The sequence below is a fragment of the Serinus canaria genome, chromosome 9 (assembly GCF_022539315.1).
Source record: "Serinus canaria isolate serCan28SL12 chromosome 9, serCan2020, whole genome shotgun sequence".
Taxonomy (NCBI): Eukaryota; Metazoa; Chordata; class Aves; order Passeriformes; family Fringillidae; genus Serinus; species Serinus canaria.
Window position 1 is genome coordinate 14322398 of NC_066323.1, and position 14252 is coordinate 14336649.

At 39.4% G+C, this 14252-nt stretch overlaps 1 protein-coding gene across 8 annotated transcripts in view; it reads left to right on the plus strand.

Moving 5' to 3' along the window:
• The first annotated feature begins 1168 nt into the window (after window positions 1-1168).
• XRN1 (5'-3' exoribonuclease 1) overlaps window positions 1169-14252 on the plus strand; it is a 38551-nt gene continuing 25467 nt past the window's right edge. For 7 of the 8 annotated variants that reach the window (XR_007778243.1, XR_007778244.1, XM_050977985.1 and 4 more), the window contains exons 1-15: window positions 1169-1356; window positions 3988-4220; window positions 5486-5583; window positions 5928-6037; window positions 6152-6262; window positions 6492-6574; window positions 8803-8890; window positions 9014-9182; window positions 9395-9462; window positions 10709-10843; window positions 11792-11855; window positions 12599-12704; window positions 13349-13438; window positions 13595-13751; window positions 14093-14212. Coding sequence is in view for 6 of the 8 variants with exons in the window: in XM_050977985.1 (XP_050833942.1) it covers window positions 1282-1356; window positions 3988-4220; window positions 5486-5583; window positions 5928-6037; window positions 6152-6262; window positions 6492-6574; window positions 8803-8890; window positions 9014-9182; window positions 9395-9462; window positions 10709-10843; window positions 11792-11855; window positions 12599-12704; window positions 13349-13438; window positions 13595-13751; window positions 14093-14212 (1707 nt within the window). In the remaining 2 variants the exon portion in view is untranslated. Of the gene's footprint in view, window positions 1357-3987; window positions 4221-5485; window positions 5584-5927; window positions 6038-6151; window positions 6263-6491; window positions 6575-8802; window positions 8891-9013; window positions 9183-9394; window positions 9463-10708; window positions 10844-11791; window positions 11856-12598; window positions 12705-13348; window positions 13439-13594; window positions 13752-14092; window positions 14213-14252 lie in introns of those variants that run through there. The other variant, XM_050977987.1, reaches the window with a different exon arrangement.

Sequence of the window (14252 nt, forward strand, 5' to 3'; positions counted from 1 at the left end):
TAGGATGTAAAGTGGTTATTTCAACTTTTGTACTTACATTCAGAAGGGCTTTCTAAAATTATTAGTATTTCTTTCCAGGGGTAGACTTTTCTTCATCTTTCTTCCATGTGGCCTGGCTACCTCTAGGAAAGCTTTTGGGATCTTAAATCTTAGCATGAGTAAACTGGTAATGTGGTTCCATGTTCTGAACCTGTTTCCTTAGCCCTTGACTGCTAAAAAACCCTCCTGAAGGACATAGCACAAAGCTGGGAGCTGGAGGACCCTGGCAGTGTGGATGTGAGGCCAGGGCAGCAGGCAGGTGGTTGTAGCTGTGACTGTAACATCCCTGTTGGCTCCTGAGAGCCTTGTGCAGCCCCTCTTCCTCCCCTGAAAAAAGCATTGCTCTAGGGGTGTTTTTCAGACTCCATTTCAGCAAAGGTGTTTTAGCACAGACAAGAGAAGACTGAAATATGGTTGAAAGGGAAATGCTAACTTACATAAATGCTTGCTTTCTAGGCATCCAAATTGGAGGGAAATGAGGGGTGGGGGGAAGTAGGGAAAAATTACACCCTTTTAACCTACAGTAGGCTATCATTAGAATTTTTGTACAGTGGTTTTGTTTCTGCTATTCTGAGACAAAGAACGCTTAGATTTTGATCACAGGCTCACATGGTAGTGTGACACTCAAGTGTATCTTCTGTTCAGCTGAAATCCAGAGGTTTGGGAAAGTAAAATAATAGGTTTGCAACTGCTTCCAGGGCGTTTGTTTCCCTGTCTAGTGGGTAATCTAGAAGTGTTGTCACTGTCCCATAAACGTGACGAGTTTTCCTAGTAAAATATTTGGAACATATAGTGATCTTTTCCCGTGTTGTGTTTGAGTGCTGACGCTCTGTTGTTTTTCCCAGGCTTTATCAGTTTTTCGGAGCGCAGAGAGCCGCCCGGGAAGCTGTTGCACCGGGCGTTGCCATCACGCGGGGAGCAGATCTGCTGCCCGAGGACGGGGGCCCGGGCTGGGGCGGGTCAGGGGCAACGGGGGTCCCGCGTGTTCGCGGCGCTCCAGGCCCTGCGTGCCGGGGGCGACGGTGAAGCGGCCGAGGGCTAGGAGCCGCTCCGGGCCCGCCCCGCTCCCGCCCCGCCCCGCCCCGGCCGGGCCCGCCCCGCTCCGGCGCCGCTCTGTGCCCGCTCGCTGTCGGTGGTGCGGGCGCTCGGCCGCTGTCAGCGCGGCGCGCCGGAAGGAGGGCGGAGCGCGGCCCGCGGTGTTTGGTTCCGGCGGGGCTGTGAGGGCGGCGGGCAGCTGTGGCCATGGGGGTCCCCAAGTTCTACCGGTGGATCTCGGAGCGGTACCCCTGCCTCAGCCAGGTCCTGAAGGAGCATCAGGTGAGTTGGGGACGGAGCGGCGCTGCCTGACAAGGGCCCGCCCCGGGGGGGTCCTGACCGGCCCCTCGGCGGGATAAGGGAGGGGGGTGAGCGCCCGGGCCTCGTCTCCCGCCGGCCCTGCAGGACCGAGTCCCAGCCCAGGCCGGCTCGCCGACGGCCGGGGCGGCGCAGGGGGGCGGCTGCGGCTCAGCGGGAGCGGCCGAAAGTGGTGGGACGGCGGTGGGCGATCGCTGGGGAACGGGCGAGGCGTTGGGTGCCCCCTGACAGCCCGCCTGTCCGGGCCGAGCCCGCCGCTGGCGCGCAGCAGTGCCCGGAGCCCGCGGCTGGGGGCCGGCGATGCTTTCAGCAGTCCCGGCCCCAGAGTGCCCCGTTCCCCCGGGGAATGGCCGGCCCACGGCGGGTCCCGGCCCGTGGCCGTGCCCGGCTGCTCCTCCGGGCTCTCTCCCCTCGCTCTGGGTCTCCGCGGCACCTCCGTGGTGCTGCCTCAGCACCCGCGGGGAGCCAAGGTCGGAGTTTACTCCTTGTTGGGCTCAGAAAAGTTACAGCTGCTGACGGCCGATGGCGCGGTAATGACGAGGGACAGGTTTTACAGCTCTGCCGTGTTTCCTTGTTGTCGCCTGCGTCGGACAGTTTGTGTTAGCACCTAAACCGGGAAGTATGTTCAAGCCTGGGAAACGAAAGCTGTAAATCATACTTCTAACAGTTGGACAAAGACGTCGTATTTTCAGAGATGTCATGCTTGGTACCTGTTGGATACAAGGGCTTCTAATTATCATTTTCAGCTGGTGTCACAGATGTGGTTTTTATAGATTGAATAAGGATGTTCTGAGATAGGTGATAATTGCCAGTATGTTTGAATATTAATGTTTTCCCTAAACACCTGTGATTTTTAAAGATTAAATAGCTGTTGTGTCAGTGTAATTAAGATGCCCAGCTCAAGTGATTCCCAACTGGATGTTTGGCCTTACCTGCTAGTTTTAAAGCAGTTTTTTGAAGCTTAGGTCTTTGCTTATGATCTGTTGGCCTTCTCTGAAGTGTCCAAAGCTATCTGTGTAGCGGGGCAGCAGCAGTTTATGCTGCCTTTTCTGCTGTTTCCTTAGAAACCTGGGCTGCTCACACATCTTTAAACTTGTGCTGAAGAACTGTGGCAAGCTAAGGAGGCAGCAGTGTCTGTTCTAACCAGGGGAATGGCAGAAAGGGGTGCTACACTTGATGCCTCCTGAAAGAGGCAGTTAGAGCTCTTAACCCTTCCAGATCACATAAATATACAAACTGACACATACTGGCATCTAGAGTATATGCTAAGAGTGAAAAAAAAACCAAAACCAAACCTACAAATTGAAAGGCCTGTCTATGTAAAACAGCATTATTGTTAAATTATATTATAGCTGTGCTTCTTGAAGAAAACACAGAACCTTTTATGCATGTTGCTTCCATGTAAAAGCTTTAGTTTTTGTCTCTATAAAATGCTGCCTCTGCACTGCCGTGCTCACTTATCTGAAAGCATTGAGAGCAGTTTGGTTACTGAGTTTAACCATACTAAAGATGATGTGCAACAGAAGACTAGTAGCAGCAGTTGAATGGGGATCATTCCTGATCCTGCCTGTAATTTCTTCTCTTCACCATTTCCTCTTTCTAAGACAGTTACATTTCTCTTGCATCTGGAGGATAAATGCAAGCACAAGGTGACTTTAAAGATGTGTCAGCAGCAGTGCTATGGAAAACTGTAACAAGTGTGCAGTGCCTTTTCCTAGGTGTGATGATGGGGGGATTTTTGTGAACAGTTTTACTGGGGCTTAGGGAATCGATTTGTTTAATGTCAGTTGCTCTTGTGGTGCATTTTAGTAACACCAAGGTAGTACAGACCCCTTTGTGTCACACATTTACCAGTGCTTGTTCTCTATATGTTGCTTGTGTACATTTGGGAAGGCTTTCTTTTTCCTTTAAAAGAAAGCGTGGCTGCTATAGATAAGGCTGTTAGAAGAGTAGAGAACTAGATGGAAAAAGAAAGTCTGTTTGCAAAGTCTGGGTAAGAAATGGATATTATTGCCCACTCTCTGTTTTTGGTGCTAATTTCCACTCTCTAGACTCAAAGATGCTCACAAACATAGCTGAAGATAGAGCATGCAGTGGTTGGGTTAGGAGCTGCTGAACAGACGGAGAACTCTAAAGGTTCTTAAGCCAGCTTCGCTTGGAAATATTGCTGGAAATTGCACACTCAGTTTTGTAGTTTTTATTGTTTGTAGTGCAGCTATGAAAGGTTGAATTGGTTAAATGTGCAGGCTTACAAAAAACAAGAAAAAATCTTCCTGAAAACAGTGGTTTTGATTTGCTTTTCCATTTTACAATGTAGAAGATAGTCTGGGCAAAGGGACAAAAGTCCTGAGGTTCCAGATGCAGCCAGAATAAAGTAGGAATCTGTTTAGCTGACTTGGCTCACTGAGAAAAATGATAGTAACAGATTGCATGTGCAGGCAAACCCATACCCAGTGCAGATATTCTTATTCTGCCTGTTGGTGTGCAGGAGGTTCCACAGAGGTCCTCCCACCTCAGCTCATTTCCAGAGTGGTCTCAGGTGTGCCTTGGGCAGTGGGTGCATTCACCAAGTAGTACTAACTGTGGCATTTGTAGATTCCAGAATTTGACAACTTGTACCTGGACATGAATGGCATTATACATCAGTGTTCACATCCAAATGATGACGATGTCCACTTCAGAATCTCAGAAGATAAGATTTTTGCCAATATTTTTCACTATCTGGAAGTACTATTTCGCATTATTAAACCAAGAAAGGTTTTCTTCATGGCGGTTGATGGAGTAGCTCCCAGAGCAAAAATGAATCAGCAGCGTGGGAGACGTTTTAGGTAAGAAGATTGGTTCTGACTCTGTCTTGAGAATAGTAAACACTTAAAAGAGCCCACTCACTGAAATGTGTGCCATGCAAAGTAAAAGAGATGGTGAGTGCTTGTGCCTTTGACAGTAGTTTTAATTGAATGAGGGTAACTACCCGTAAAATGTTAAAATCAGGATGCCAAAAGGAAAGTTTGCTTGTTACCTAAATTTTTCTCTGTATATGTGGCACTTGGTGACAAGGGGAGCTTTCTCTTATGAAATTTTCTGTGAAACAGCTCTGCAGTGGAGCTCTTTCAGATGTTTCCAAATGCTTCATAACCTGTGAGAGTCTTTGGTATTTGTGAATGCTAGTTCTAGATATGCCTGTTTGGTAGCTGTAGTGGAAGTCACAGAAAATATCAAGTTTCTAATGAAACTCATTTCCTATTAATACCATTTACCAAGCTAGCTCAGATACAGAGCTACAAGTACATTAAGAATTGCAGTAATGTTTTGGGAGATTTGGAAGCTTTTTTAAGATTGCTATAAGGAGAAATAGCCAGTGGTCTGACAGTACTGGGATGGTGAGTGAAATGCAGCATAGACAAGCTTCAGGAAAGGAACTAGAGAAAACATGTTCAAGTGAGTGTATTTTTTTGTGATTTGGTTTTTGATGTAATTTTTTTCTTTAAGGAATAAAGGAGGTTGAGAGGAAGTAGAAATTAAGAATTCTAAATAGAAAATTGTAGCAGAATTGAGGGCCAGACAAAAACCTAAGACTTTGGTGGTTACTTTATTTCTGGTTCAGAAGTGTTAAGGAAATTGTTGGCCAAGAAAGTCTAGCATGATGTTAGTTAATTTCTCCATTACTGAGCATGATAAACTCGTGACTCCCTTGGAATTCCAGACCTGGTGCTTTGTTTAACTATGTTACAGTTATTGTTCTGGGGTGCAATTATTGTTCAGCTGTTTAGATAACAAATATTCCTGTTGTTTCAACATTAATAGCCATTCATTGTGACCAACTGTTGTATGATCACCTTGGTAATCTAAATGCTGACTGCATTTGAATAGTAACAGATTGTCACATTTCCATGAAATAAGTGCTATTTTTAAACCACCATAATTGTATCAGAAATAAGTTCAAACTGTTCAAGTATTCAATTTCTCTCCTTTTTTATTTATTAAGCACACTAAATATTTAACTATATTTATTTTATCAAAAAGCTGTACTTAGGATATTAACATTTGAATAAGATTTGTTCTGTACTCTCTCTCCAATGCTGTTTTGTTTTAGATCAGCAAAAGAGGCAGAGGACAAAATAAAAAAAGCATTGGAAAAGGGAGAAACTCTCCCTACAGAAGCCAGATTTGACTCCAACTGTATTACACCAGGTAAGATAACTTGTAGATTATTTAAATTTAAGTGTTTATGGTTTGTCATTTGTATTTGGTACTATTTTCCTGTCTCTAGGCGTGTATTTTAAAAAATAGAAGACAGAATCAATAAAGGCTTAAGTAAGTTTCTACAAAAGTTTTAGTAACATTCAGTAGCATTGGAATACTGTCTCATTCTAAAAATTTTTTAGATTATTGTGTATAAAGTGAAATATCTTACGAAAGAAATAAGTCATCCCCTTCATCTCTGGCTGAAGTTTTATATGTTGACATTTTCTTTAATACTTCTGATATTTAAATGCTAACTAGTGAAAAACTTTAACTTAGGTTTCTGTTTTCAGGAACCGAATTCATGGCCAGATTGAATGAGCATCTTAAATATTTTGTAAATATGAAGATTTCCACAGACAAATCCTGGCAAGGAATAACAGTCTACTTATCAGGCCATGAGGTCATTATATTTTCTTACTATCCTATTTTAAATACATTTTTTGGTACTGAGTAATACTTACTGCTGAATTTTTTTTTTGTGATTTTTTTTTTTTTTTTTTTTTTTGGTATCCAGACTCCAGGGGAAGGTGAGCATAAAATTATGGAGTTCATCAGATCAGAAAAAGCAAAGCCCCATCATGATCCAAACACAAGACATTGTCTCTATGGCTTAGATGCTGACTTGGTATGTGCAACTAAAATAATACAAGCAACAGGGATTTGTCAAGTGTCTACATTTTTGATATCTTCCTAAGCTCATAGGATTTTAAAATTTTTTGAAACAAGCATGTCATTTTATATTCCTGCAAACTTTTGAATTTGTAATGAAACCAAGCATCAAAATTTCTTTATACTGCTCAAAAGGTTTAAAAAAAATTAAAAAGTAAGATCTTTTTGATATCTCTTTGTAATAGATAATGCTGGGATTAACAAGTCATGAGGCACACTTTGCGCTCTTAAGAGAAGAAGTCAGATTTGGTGGTAAAAAGGCTCAAAGGTGAATTGATTTAACTTTACTCTTACTTTATTTATGATGAAAATAAATCCAAAACATAATGGGTGACTAAAACAGATGTGTGTGGTGATTTGGGTTTTCTTTTATTGATTGCATACTAATTTAATGAAGTCTAATAATTTATTGAAGCACAGTAATTTAGTTTATTCTGTGGGTTAGAATAGTCATGAAATTAGAGAAATCAGCATGCTGAATTGTGCATTTGAACTGGTTGACATGAAAAAATGTATGCTCTCAGAACAGCTGTTAAAAAAATCCTTAAAACTTTGGTGTGTTTTACTCTTTTCTTCATGTAATAATGGAGCAGCCTGGGCTGTATTGACATTGTTTCCATAACTGTGTTATGTGGATATTAACTTTCTAAAATGTATATATTTATATGTATATATCTGAGATTTTGTGCATAAATGTAAATTACTAGGATAATTACTAAAATAAATTCTCTTCAAATGGCTGGGTAGATGATCTTATTCAGGGTTTGCCCAATTGAAATAACTCATGGTCTATAAACAGTCAGAAGATGTTGACTTATTCCAGAGCTGTGTGTGTACCTGGAGCTGTGCTGAAGTAATATGGGAATAATTTATAACTGTTACTTTGGCTGGGTTCCTTCTTTGAAGGACCTTTAACCATATGTTGGGTACATAAAGGCAGAAGATGGGAGAGACAGAGATAAGCATTTCTGACACTAAAAGGATTGTCATAAATGTGTAGATAAATGTGTATTTTTTGCTAATAAAGGAATATTTTATGTCCAAGGACAATATGATGAACATCATCAGAAATTAGCTTTCTTTTCAGTCTTTACAGTCAACATTTCACTAATACTCATGTGTTGGCATGCAGCGCTGCAATATTTTTAAAGACCTTACATCTAATTCAAGTAAAACCTTAATTTTACCTTTCTAAAAAATAAATAAGAAATAAGAGTGTGATTACTTTTTGAAAGATTCATTAGAGAAAGTATGAAATCAAAAGGCAAAGTGTTATTTATTCCCCTCCACCCCCCTAGCAATGTTCCATGTTGTAATTTCTGAATAATTTTGCTCATTACGAGAATTTACTTCTGTAAATTGCAGGAATTGCCTTCTGTCAATATTGTCACTTTTGTGGATACTTACAGTTTGAAATTTGAAAATCCTAAAAATATGTACAAATTGATATCTCTCCATGATTTTTTTCATTGAGAGAAATTGCTAATCTTATCAGGATTTTCAAGTCCAATGCAATGAAGAGTAAGGGCAGAATGTCTCTAGAGTCTTATGGTATCCACCTGGTTGCCAAAGTTCTTTAATACCAGTATGAAAATTGCATTTTAAAAATGGCACAATTGATTCTGAAGCCCAGTATAGCTCAGAGTTTGTCTTACATGAGTTTATCTGAAGGCTGCTATGACACACTTCTTCCTTTTGGGATCATTTCTGAAATTTCCTCTTTATGTGTGAAGGCCCAAGTATTTATGCTGGTTTGTCATTGGAGGTGGTCTCAGCTGGGTATAGTATCTACAAGGTGAAATAGTCCTTTATTATTATTTTGAAATACATCATTTAGCTCATTAATCTTTTGGTGTAGGTATTAACTGATTTGGAGCTAGTGTTGGCTTAGGGTTTTTATGAGTAGTTTCAGTGCAGAGAAAAAGGGAAGGCAGAATATGTGTTGGCTGTGCCATAAACAAACAGTAGGTTTGTTATTCTTCCAGTGCTGTATTGAAGCCATGAAATGAGCTTATACAGACAGCATACAGAGCATATTTTCAAGTTGAGCATATTCATCTCTTACAAGAAGCATTTCAAATGACTGCAAATGTAACCCAGCTGGTTTAGATGGAAATCTGTGTGCTCTGTTCTCATTCAGACTGGTTAGAAAATACCCTAAAATGGTGAAGCTTGGTGCCAAGTTAGGCTGGTTTGTCTCTTTTTTGAGCAATGGGATAAGGATTTAGGAAACAGTTAACTGCAGCATGAAACTCCACACAGCTGTTCTCTAAGTTAGTTTTTCTCCTTACAATCTCATCTGGTGTTCAGAAGATTCTACTGCAAAATTTTAAGTATAATCCTAAAATAGATTCAAGGAAATGTTTACACATTATTTCTTCTGCAAAGATAGGATCCTAGTAAAATTTCTTGTGTTTGGGTAACCTTGAACTTATTAATATTAATGTTGAAAGTGTGTTTATAAATAATTAACTTGGCGGTTTGAATAATTTACAGAGTATGTGCACCAGAGGAAACCACGTTTCATTTACTGCACTTATCATTGATGAGAGAATATATTGATTATGAATTTTCACCAGTAAAAGTAAGTTCTAATGGAGCTGAGATGGGAAAAAAAATGTGTAAATGTGTGAAGTCTTTATGCAAAAATGACAACAAAATTATACTTCTGAGTGTTGTTCTTTTATCCTTTTTCTTTTTCCTCCAGGACAAGATTTCTTTTGAATATGATATTGAAAGGATAATAGATGATTGGATCTTAATGGGTTTCCTTGTAGGAAATGATTTTATTCCTCATCTACCTCATTTACACATTAATCATGATGCACTGCCGCTACTTTATAGAACATACATGGCTATCTTGCCAGAACTGGGAGGTGAGAAAGCTAAGTTCAGCTGTGGAAAGTAGAAGCATTAACAGTGATGTATTTGTATTTATTCACCTTTTTTCACATTAGAATGTTTAGCATTTACTACATTTTCCTTAGAGAGGGGGCAAGATTGCATTTTATTACCTGTGCATCATTTAAATGCAAATCTTAAAATTGTTGAATTGTTACTTCAAAAGCACTCTTAATTTCCTCAACAGGTTACATCAATGAAAATGGGCATCTGAATTTAGAACGTTTTGAGAAATATCTTACAAGATTGTCAGATGTAAGTAACTTGGAAATTCATAGAATGTTGAATTTAAACTCAGTATGGTACCCTAAAATACACCATACTGTAGTTTTAATGAACTGTTAAATGGCTGTGGTTTACAGGTGGTTTAATCAGCTGTTTCAGCATTGAACAGATGGAATCCGATCAGTTGTTGTCTGATCTTATAGCATAAGAGGAAAAAGATTGAATCACTTGATCTGTGCTTTAGCCAGCACAGTGCTTTTAAATACTGCGTGTCACATGAGGATTCACCAGTAGAATCATGGTACTCACTTCCCATCAAAGTGTGTGGCAATATCGGGCAAAGCTGGTTAGAGCAGGTGCCAGTAATGCCAGGGATGTGGGTTCAGTCCCTCTAGAGCAGGTGCCAGTAATGCCAGGGATGTGGGTTCAGTCCCTCTAGAGCAGGTGCCAGTAATGCCAGGGATGTGGGTTCAGTCCCTCTAGAGCAGGTGCCAGTAATGCCAGGGATGCGGGTTCAGTCCCTCTAGGGCTGTTCACATAACAGTTGGACTTAGTGATCCTTGTGGATCTCTTCCAGCTCGGAATTGTCTGTGATTTCTGTGTATTCCTAAAGCTTGCTGAACGCAGTGATGTTGTTTCCTCTGCTGGTAGTTTCCTGTGGAGCAAGCTGTCTGAAGGTCTTGGAGGGGAGAATTGTTTTCAAGTTTTTTATGAAAATCACTAGTAAAGATCAAGGAGCATCTCTGAGTGGCAGGCATCATGTGTTATTCATGAACTAACTAGTGTACAGAAGGTAATCTTGTTAAGTGTTAGTGCAGTAATCCATACTAGACGTGAGGTAGGGTATAGGCCATATAGAAATGGAAAGGATTAAACCTTCTGCTGAATTTGGAAAGAGGGAGATCATGTGTTGTCCCTGCTCAGCTTTATTTTCTTGGATAGAGCTGTGAAAGTGTTAGATCTGTGGCACAAGGCTGTATTAAACAGACCTTATATGTGTACTGCAAGAGTTGATAGTGAAGTGTAGAAGTTATTTAATTCTCTTTTGTTACACCTTGCTGCCTTACTGAAAGAAAACAAAATATGGCTTGGCTGTGTGGTACAAAGAGAAACAGGATTTTTAGTATTAATCTGTTTAGTTGTATCTCTAGGGCAAAGTGTTTCTGTACAGATTACTCTAGATGTAATCTAATGCATGTACTGAAAAGACATTGTTAATCTGGCATTCTAAATTTGACATCTCTCAAATATTTGCAAACTTACTTTCATCTCACAGTTTGATCGTGAGCACTTCAGTGAAGTCTTTGTTGACCTAAAATGGTTTGAAAGTAAAGTGGGCAATAAATACCTCAACGAAGCAGCTGGGATTGCAGCAGAGGAAGCCAGAAAAAATAAACAAAAGAAACAAAAGGTCAGTGTATTATATGCACAATATCAGAAATAAGAATGTTGCTTTTTGCAAATCAGTAATTTAATCTTAGACAAATTAAGTGGCATAAACCTCTGTTTTGAGATTTTTTTTTTCAAACCAGAAAAGGTAGTAAATTGTAACAGTTTGCATTCTGCCTGTATGCACTGTTGTGAGTGATCAAATGGTTCAGTCAGGGGCAGGTGCTCATGATTTTTAGTCTTGTAAACTTGTATTTAATGCTCTGCTGTTCTTCAAAAACAGCAGAACTTACCTCTTGTGTGTGTTATGATCAAACCTGCCTATGCTTCATAATCTTAATGTATAGTCTGCTGCAAGTTCCATATATTTCAGATACACTGATAGAACATTCATGTATGTCTTGGTACTGGCTAACTACTGGACAGCAAATAGGGAACAGGCAATTTCATTGGTGAGCTATCTCAGATCAGTATTAAACTTGCAGTTCTAGATATAAACAATTAATAAGAAACAGCACCTTGTATATGTGTGTACTACTACACAACAGCATCCTGTCTCTGCCCCAGTGTCAAGTTTCCCACCACCACTTCCCACTGAGTGTCCTTCGCTGTATGCTTCAACAGAGTGTAGAGTAGCAGGAGAAAATTCCTCTGCATTTAATCTCTCTCTGTATATTGTTATCCTGTTCTTTGTGTACAGAGCAATTTTGGAAAGAGTAGCATTTTGGAACACAAATATTCAGGCATTTTTTGAGAAGTAGTTAACGTTTTGACACTGCTCCTTTTGTCTGATCTGTCCTTTTTGTCTGCTTAAATAATTTTCTTGAAGCAATTGTAAGAGAAGGAAATGGGGTTTATTATAAATAATATTTATACGTTTTTGATTGTAGCATTTTGAGTTGCAGGTGTTGAATGGGGTTTTGGCATATTAACCTGTATTTTTACATTATCTCAAATCTTAATTTAATAGGCTCAGGAAAATTCTATATCTTTGGCTGCTTTAGAAAAAAATGAAGGTGAAGTGACCCCTAAAAGTAAGTGCAAATAATTTTTCTATACATATATAACAAAAAATGTGTGTATAGATTTCAAAGAACTGTAAGAATTGCATGTCAGAGATCAGCTTAATCAGAATGCAAGAATGCCGTCATCTGTTGTTAAGTGGAACTGCTCTGATGAGAGAGAGTGGGGCTAAAGCTTCAGAGGTGCTTCTTCCCTGCCCTGTATTTCTATGATGAGTTAAAGGAATTAGTGAACAAACCTTCAACAATATTATGGTTTTGATAATTGTATGCATAGGTATTTTCTTAGATGGGGGACAAGGGAACGGATTTTTGTATAGCTTTAGGATTTTTGTTTGTGGTTGGTTTGAAACTCATTCTACTTGTAGGAAATGTTTCTTGCTCATGTTTTGAAATTAATTGTCAAAAATGTATGAATCTTACTGCATGATACTAGAGGATGTTGCTAAACATAATTAAATTTTAAAATTCATTTTAATATTTTCTCAGACTTTTTTTATGATGGCTTATGTTATCTTCTCTTTTCTTGTAATTGGGTTAAAAATGGGTTGCCTGTCTTAAAAATTCCAGAATTTCTATGGGTAAAAATTTTGTTTGATTGTTTCATGTTACTTTCAGTGCAAGGAAGGTGTGAGTACCTATAATTTTGAATTGAGGAGTAAAGTTATGGCATTATATCAGAAGTGAATGTTTTCAAACCTTACTGTAGTAAAGAAGTGAATGTTAATCCTTTTTTTTGGTGACTGGTTTTCCAGCCACATTGGAAGATGAACCAGAAGATGATGATCTGTTTGAAACTGAGTTTAGGCAATACAAAAGAACTTACTACATGACTAAAATGGGTGTAGAAGTAGTGTCTGAGTAAGTATATACTTCTTTTTTTTATTCCTAAGTGCTGAAGACAAGTCTTTGTAGATATGTATTTGAGACATACATTTGTAAATGTGTATTAGAGATGTTTTTCAAGAGTGCTTAGTGATGGGACAAGGCATAGTGACTTCAAACTGAAAGGGGGTAGGTTTAAGAAGAAATTCTTTACTGTGAGGGTGGCAAGGCACTGGAGCATGTTGTACAGAGGAGTTGTGGGTGTCCTATCTCTGAAAGTGTTCAAGGCCAGGGCTTGGATGGGGCTTTGAGCAGTCTGGCCTGTGGAAGGTGTCCCTGCCCATGGCAGGGGGTTGGAACAAGATAATCAGTAAGGTCCCTTCCAACCCTCAGCATTTTGTGATTCTAATAAAAGACAGAATATTCATCCCATGTCAAAAGCAGAGAACACTTGGCAGAGTATTGCAGTGGTGATGATTTTGCCTAATGCAACAAGAGCTGCAAATGAAGTTTTCTGTAATAAGTATTTGAAGACCAGAAAGGAAATGAATCTAGAAAATCATGGTATTATTAGGTTCCCAAAATGTTCTATCTTCATCCCTATGTACAAGGTGCTAAGTACTTTTTATATACCAGTGAAAATGAGAAAACTGATAGGTATCTTTCCTTTTTCTTTTAAGTGCCTTCTTAGCTGATCAAGCTGAATGTTATGTCCAGGCAATACAATGGATTTTGCATTATTATTACCATGGAGTTCAATCATGGAGCTGGTAAGAAAAAACATTAAATGGGAGAATGCTGAATGATAGAGTGGTATTTCATCTTCTATGCTGGGAACGTTTAATGTAGTTTGGTTTGTTTCTGATCTGTGAACGCTGCTGTGCTCTAATTAAGTCATGTCACTTTGGGGATTTTTTAACCTGCAGGTATTACCCTTATCATTATGCACCTTACCTGTCAGATATTCACAACATCAGTGAACTCAAAATCAAGTTTGAACTTGGAAAACCTTTCATGCCATTTGAACAGCTTCTTGCTGTACTTCCAGCAGCTAGCAAAGATCTGCTGCCTAAATGTTACCAGGTAAGATATAGAATTAAATTGCATTATCTATCTACTGGTTACTCATTGTCTGCTTTATTTTATTTTACTCTATTCTTTGTGGTTTTGCATGTCTTGTTAATTAAATTCTATCTCTACATTTTAGATGTATGGTTAAATATTCTACTTGTTACTATATGTAGTGCATTGTAAAGTTAGTAATAAATACAAAATTTTACATTTGCTAAGCAATTTCCAGCTAGGGCAGTTAAACATTTCATTCCTGTACAGCATTGAATTGGTTTTAATACCAGCCTTCCTTTGTCACTTCCTACAATTAGTGCTAAATTGCCATTGATGTCATCTCTATTGTATTTTCCTAGCATTTGATGACTAGTCAAGACTCTCCAATTATAGAATATTATCCACCTGATTTTAAAACTGACCTAAATGGTAAACAGCAGGAATGGGAAGCTGTAGTATTAATCCCATTTATTGATGAGGTAAGTTCTTTCAGCATGTGCTGTCCATAAAAGCTGCATT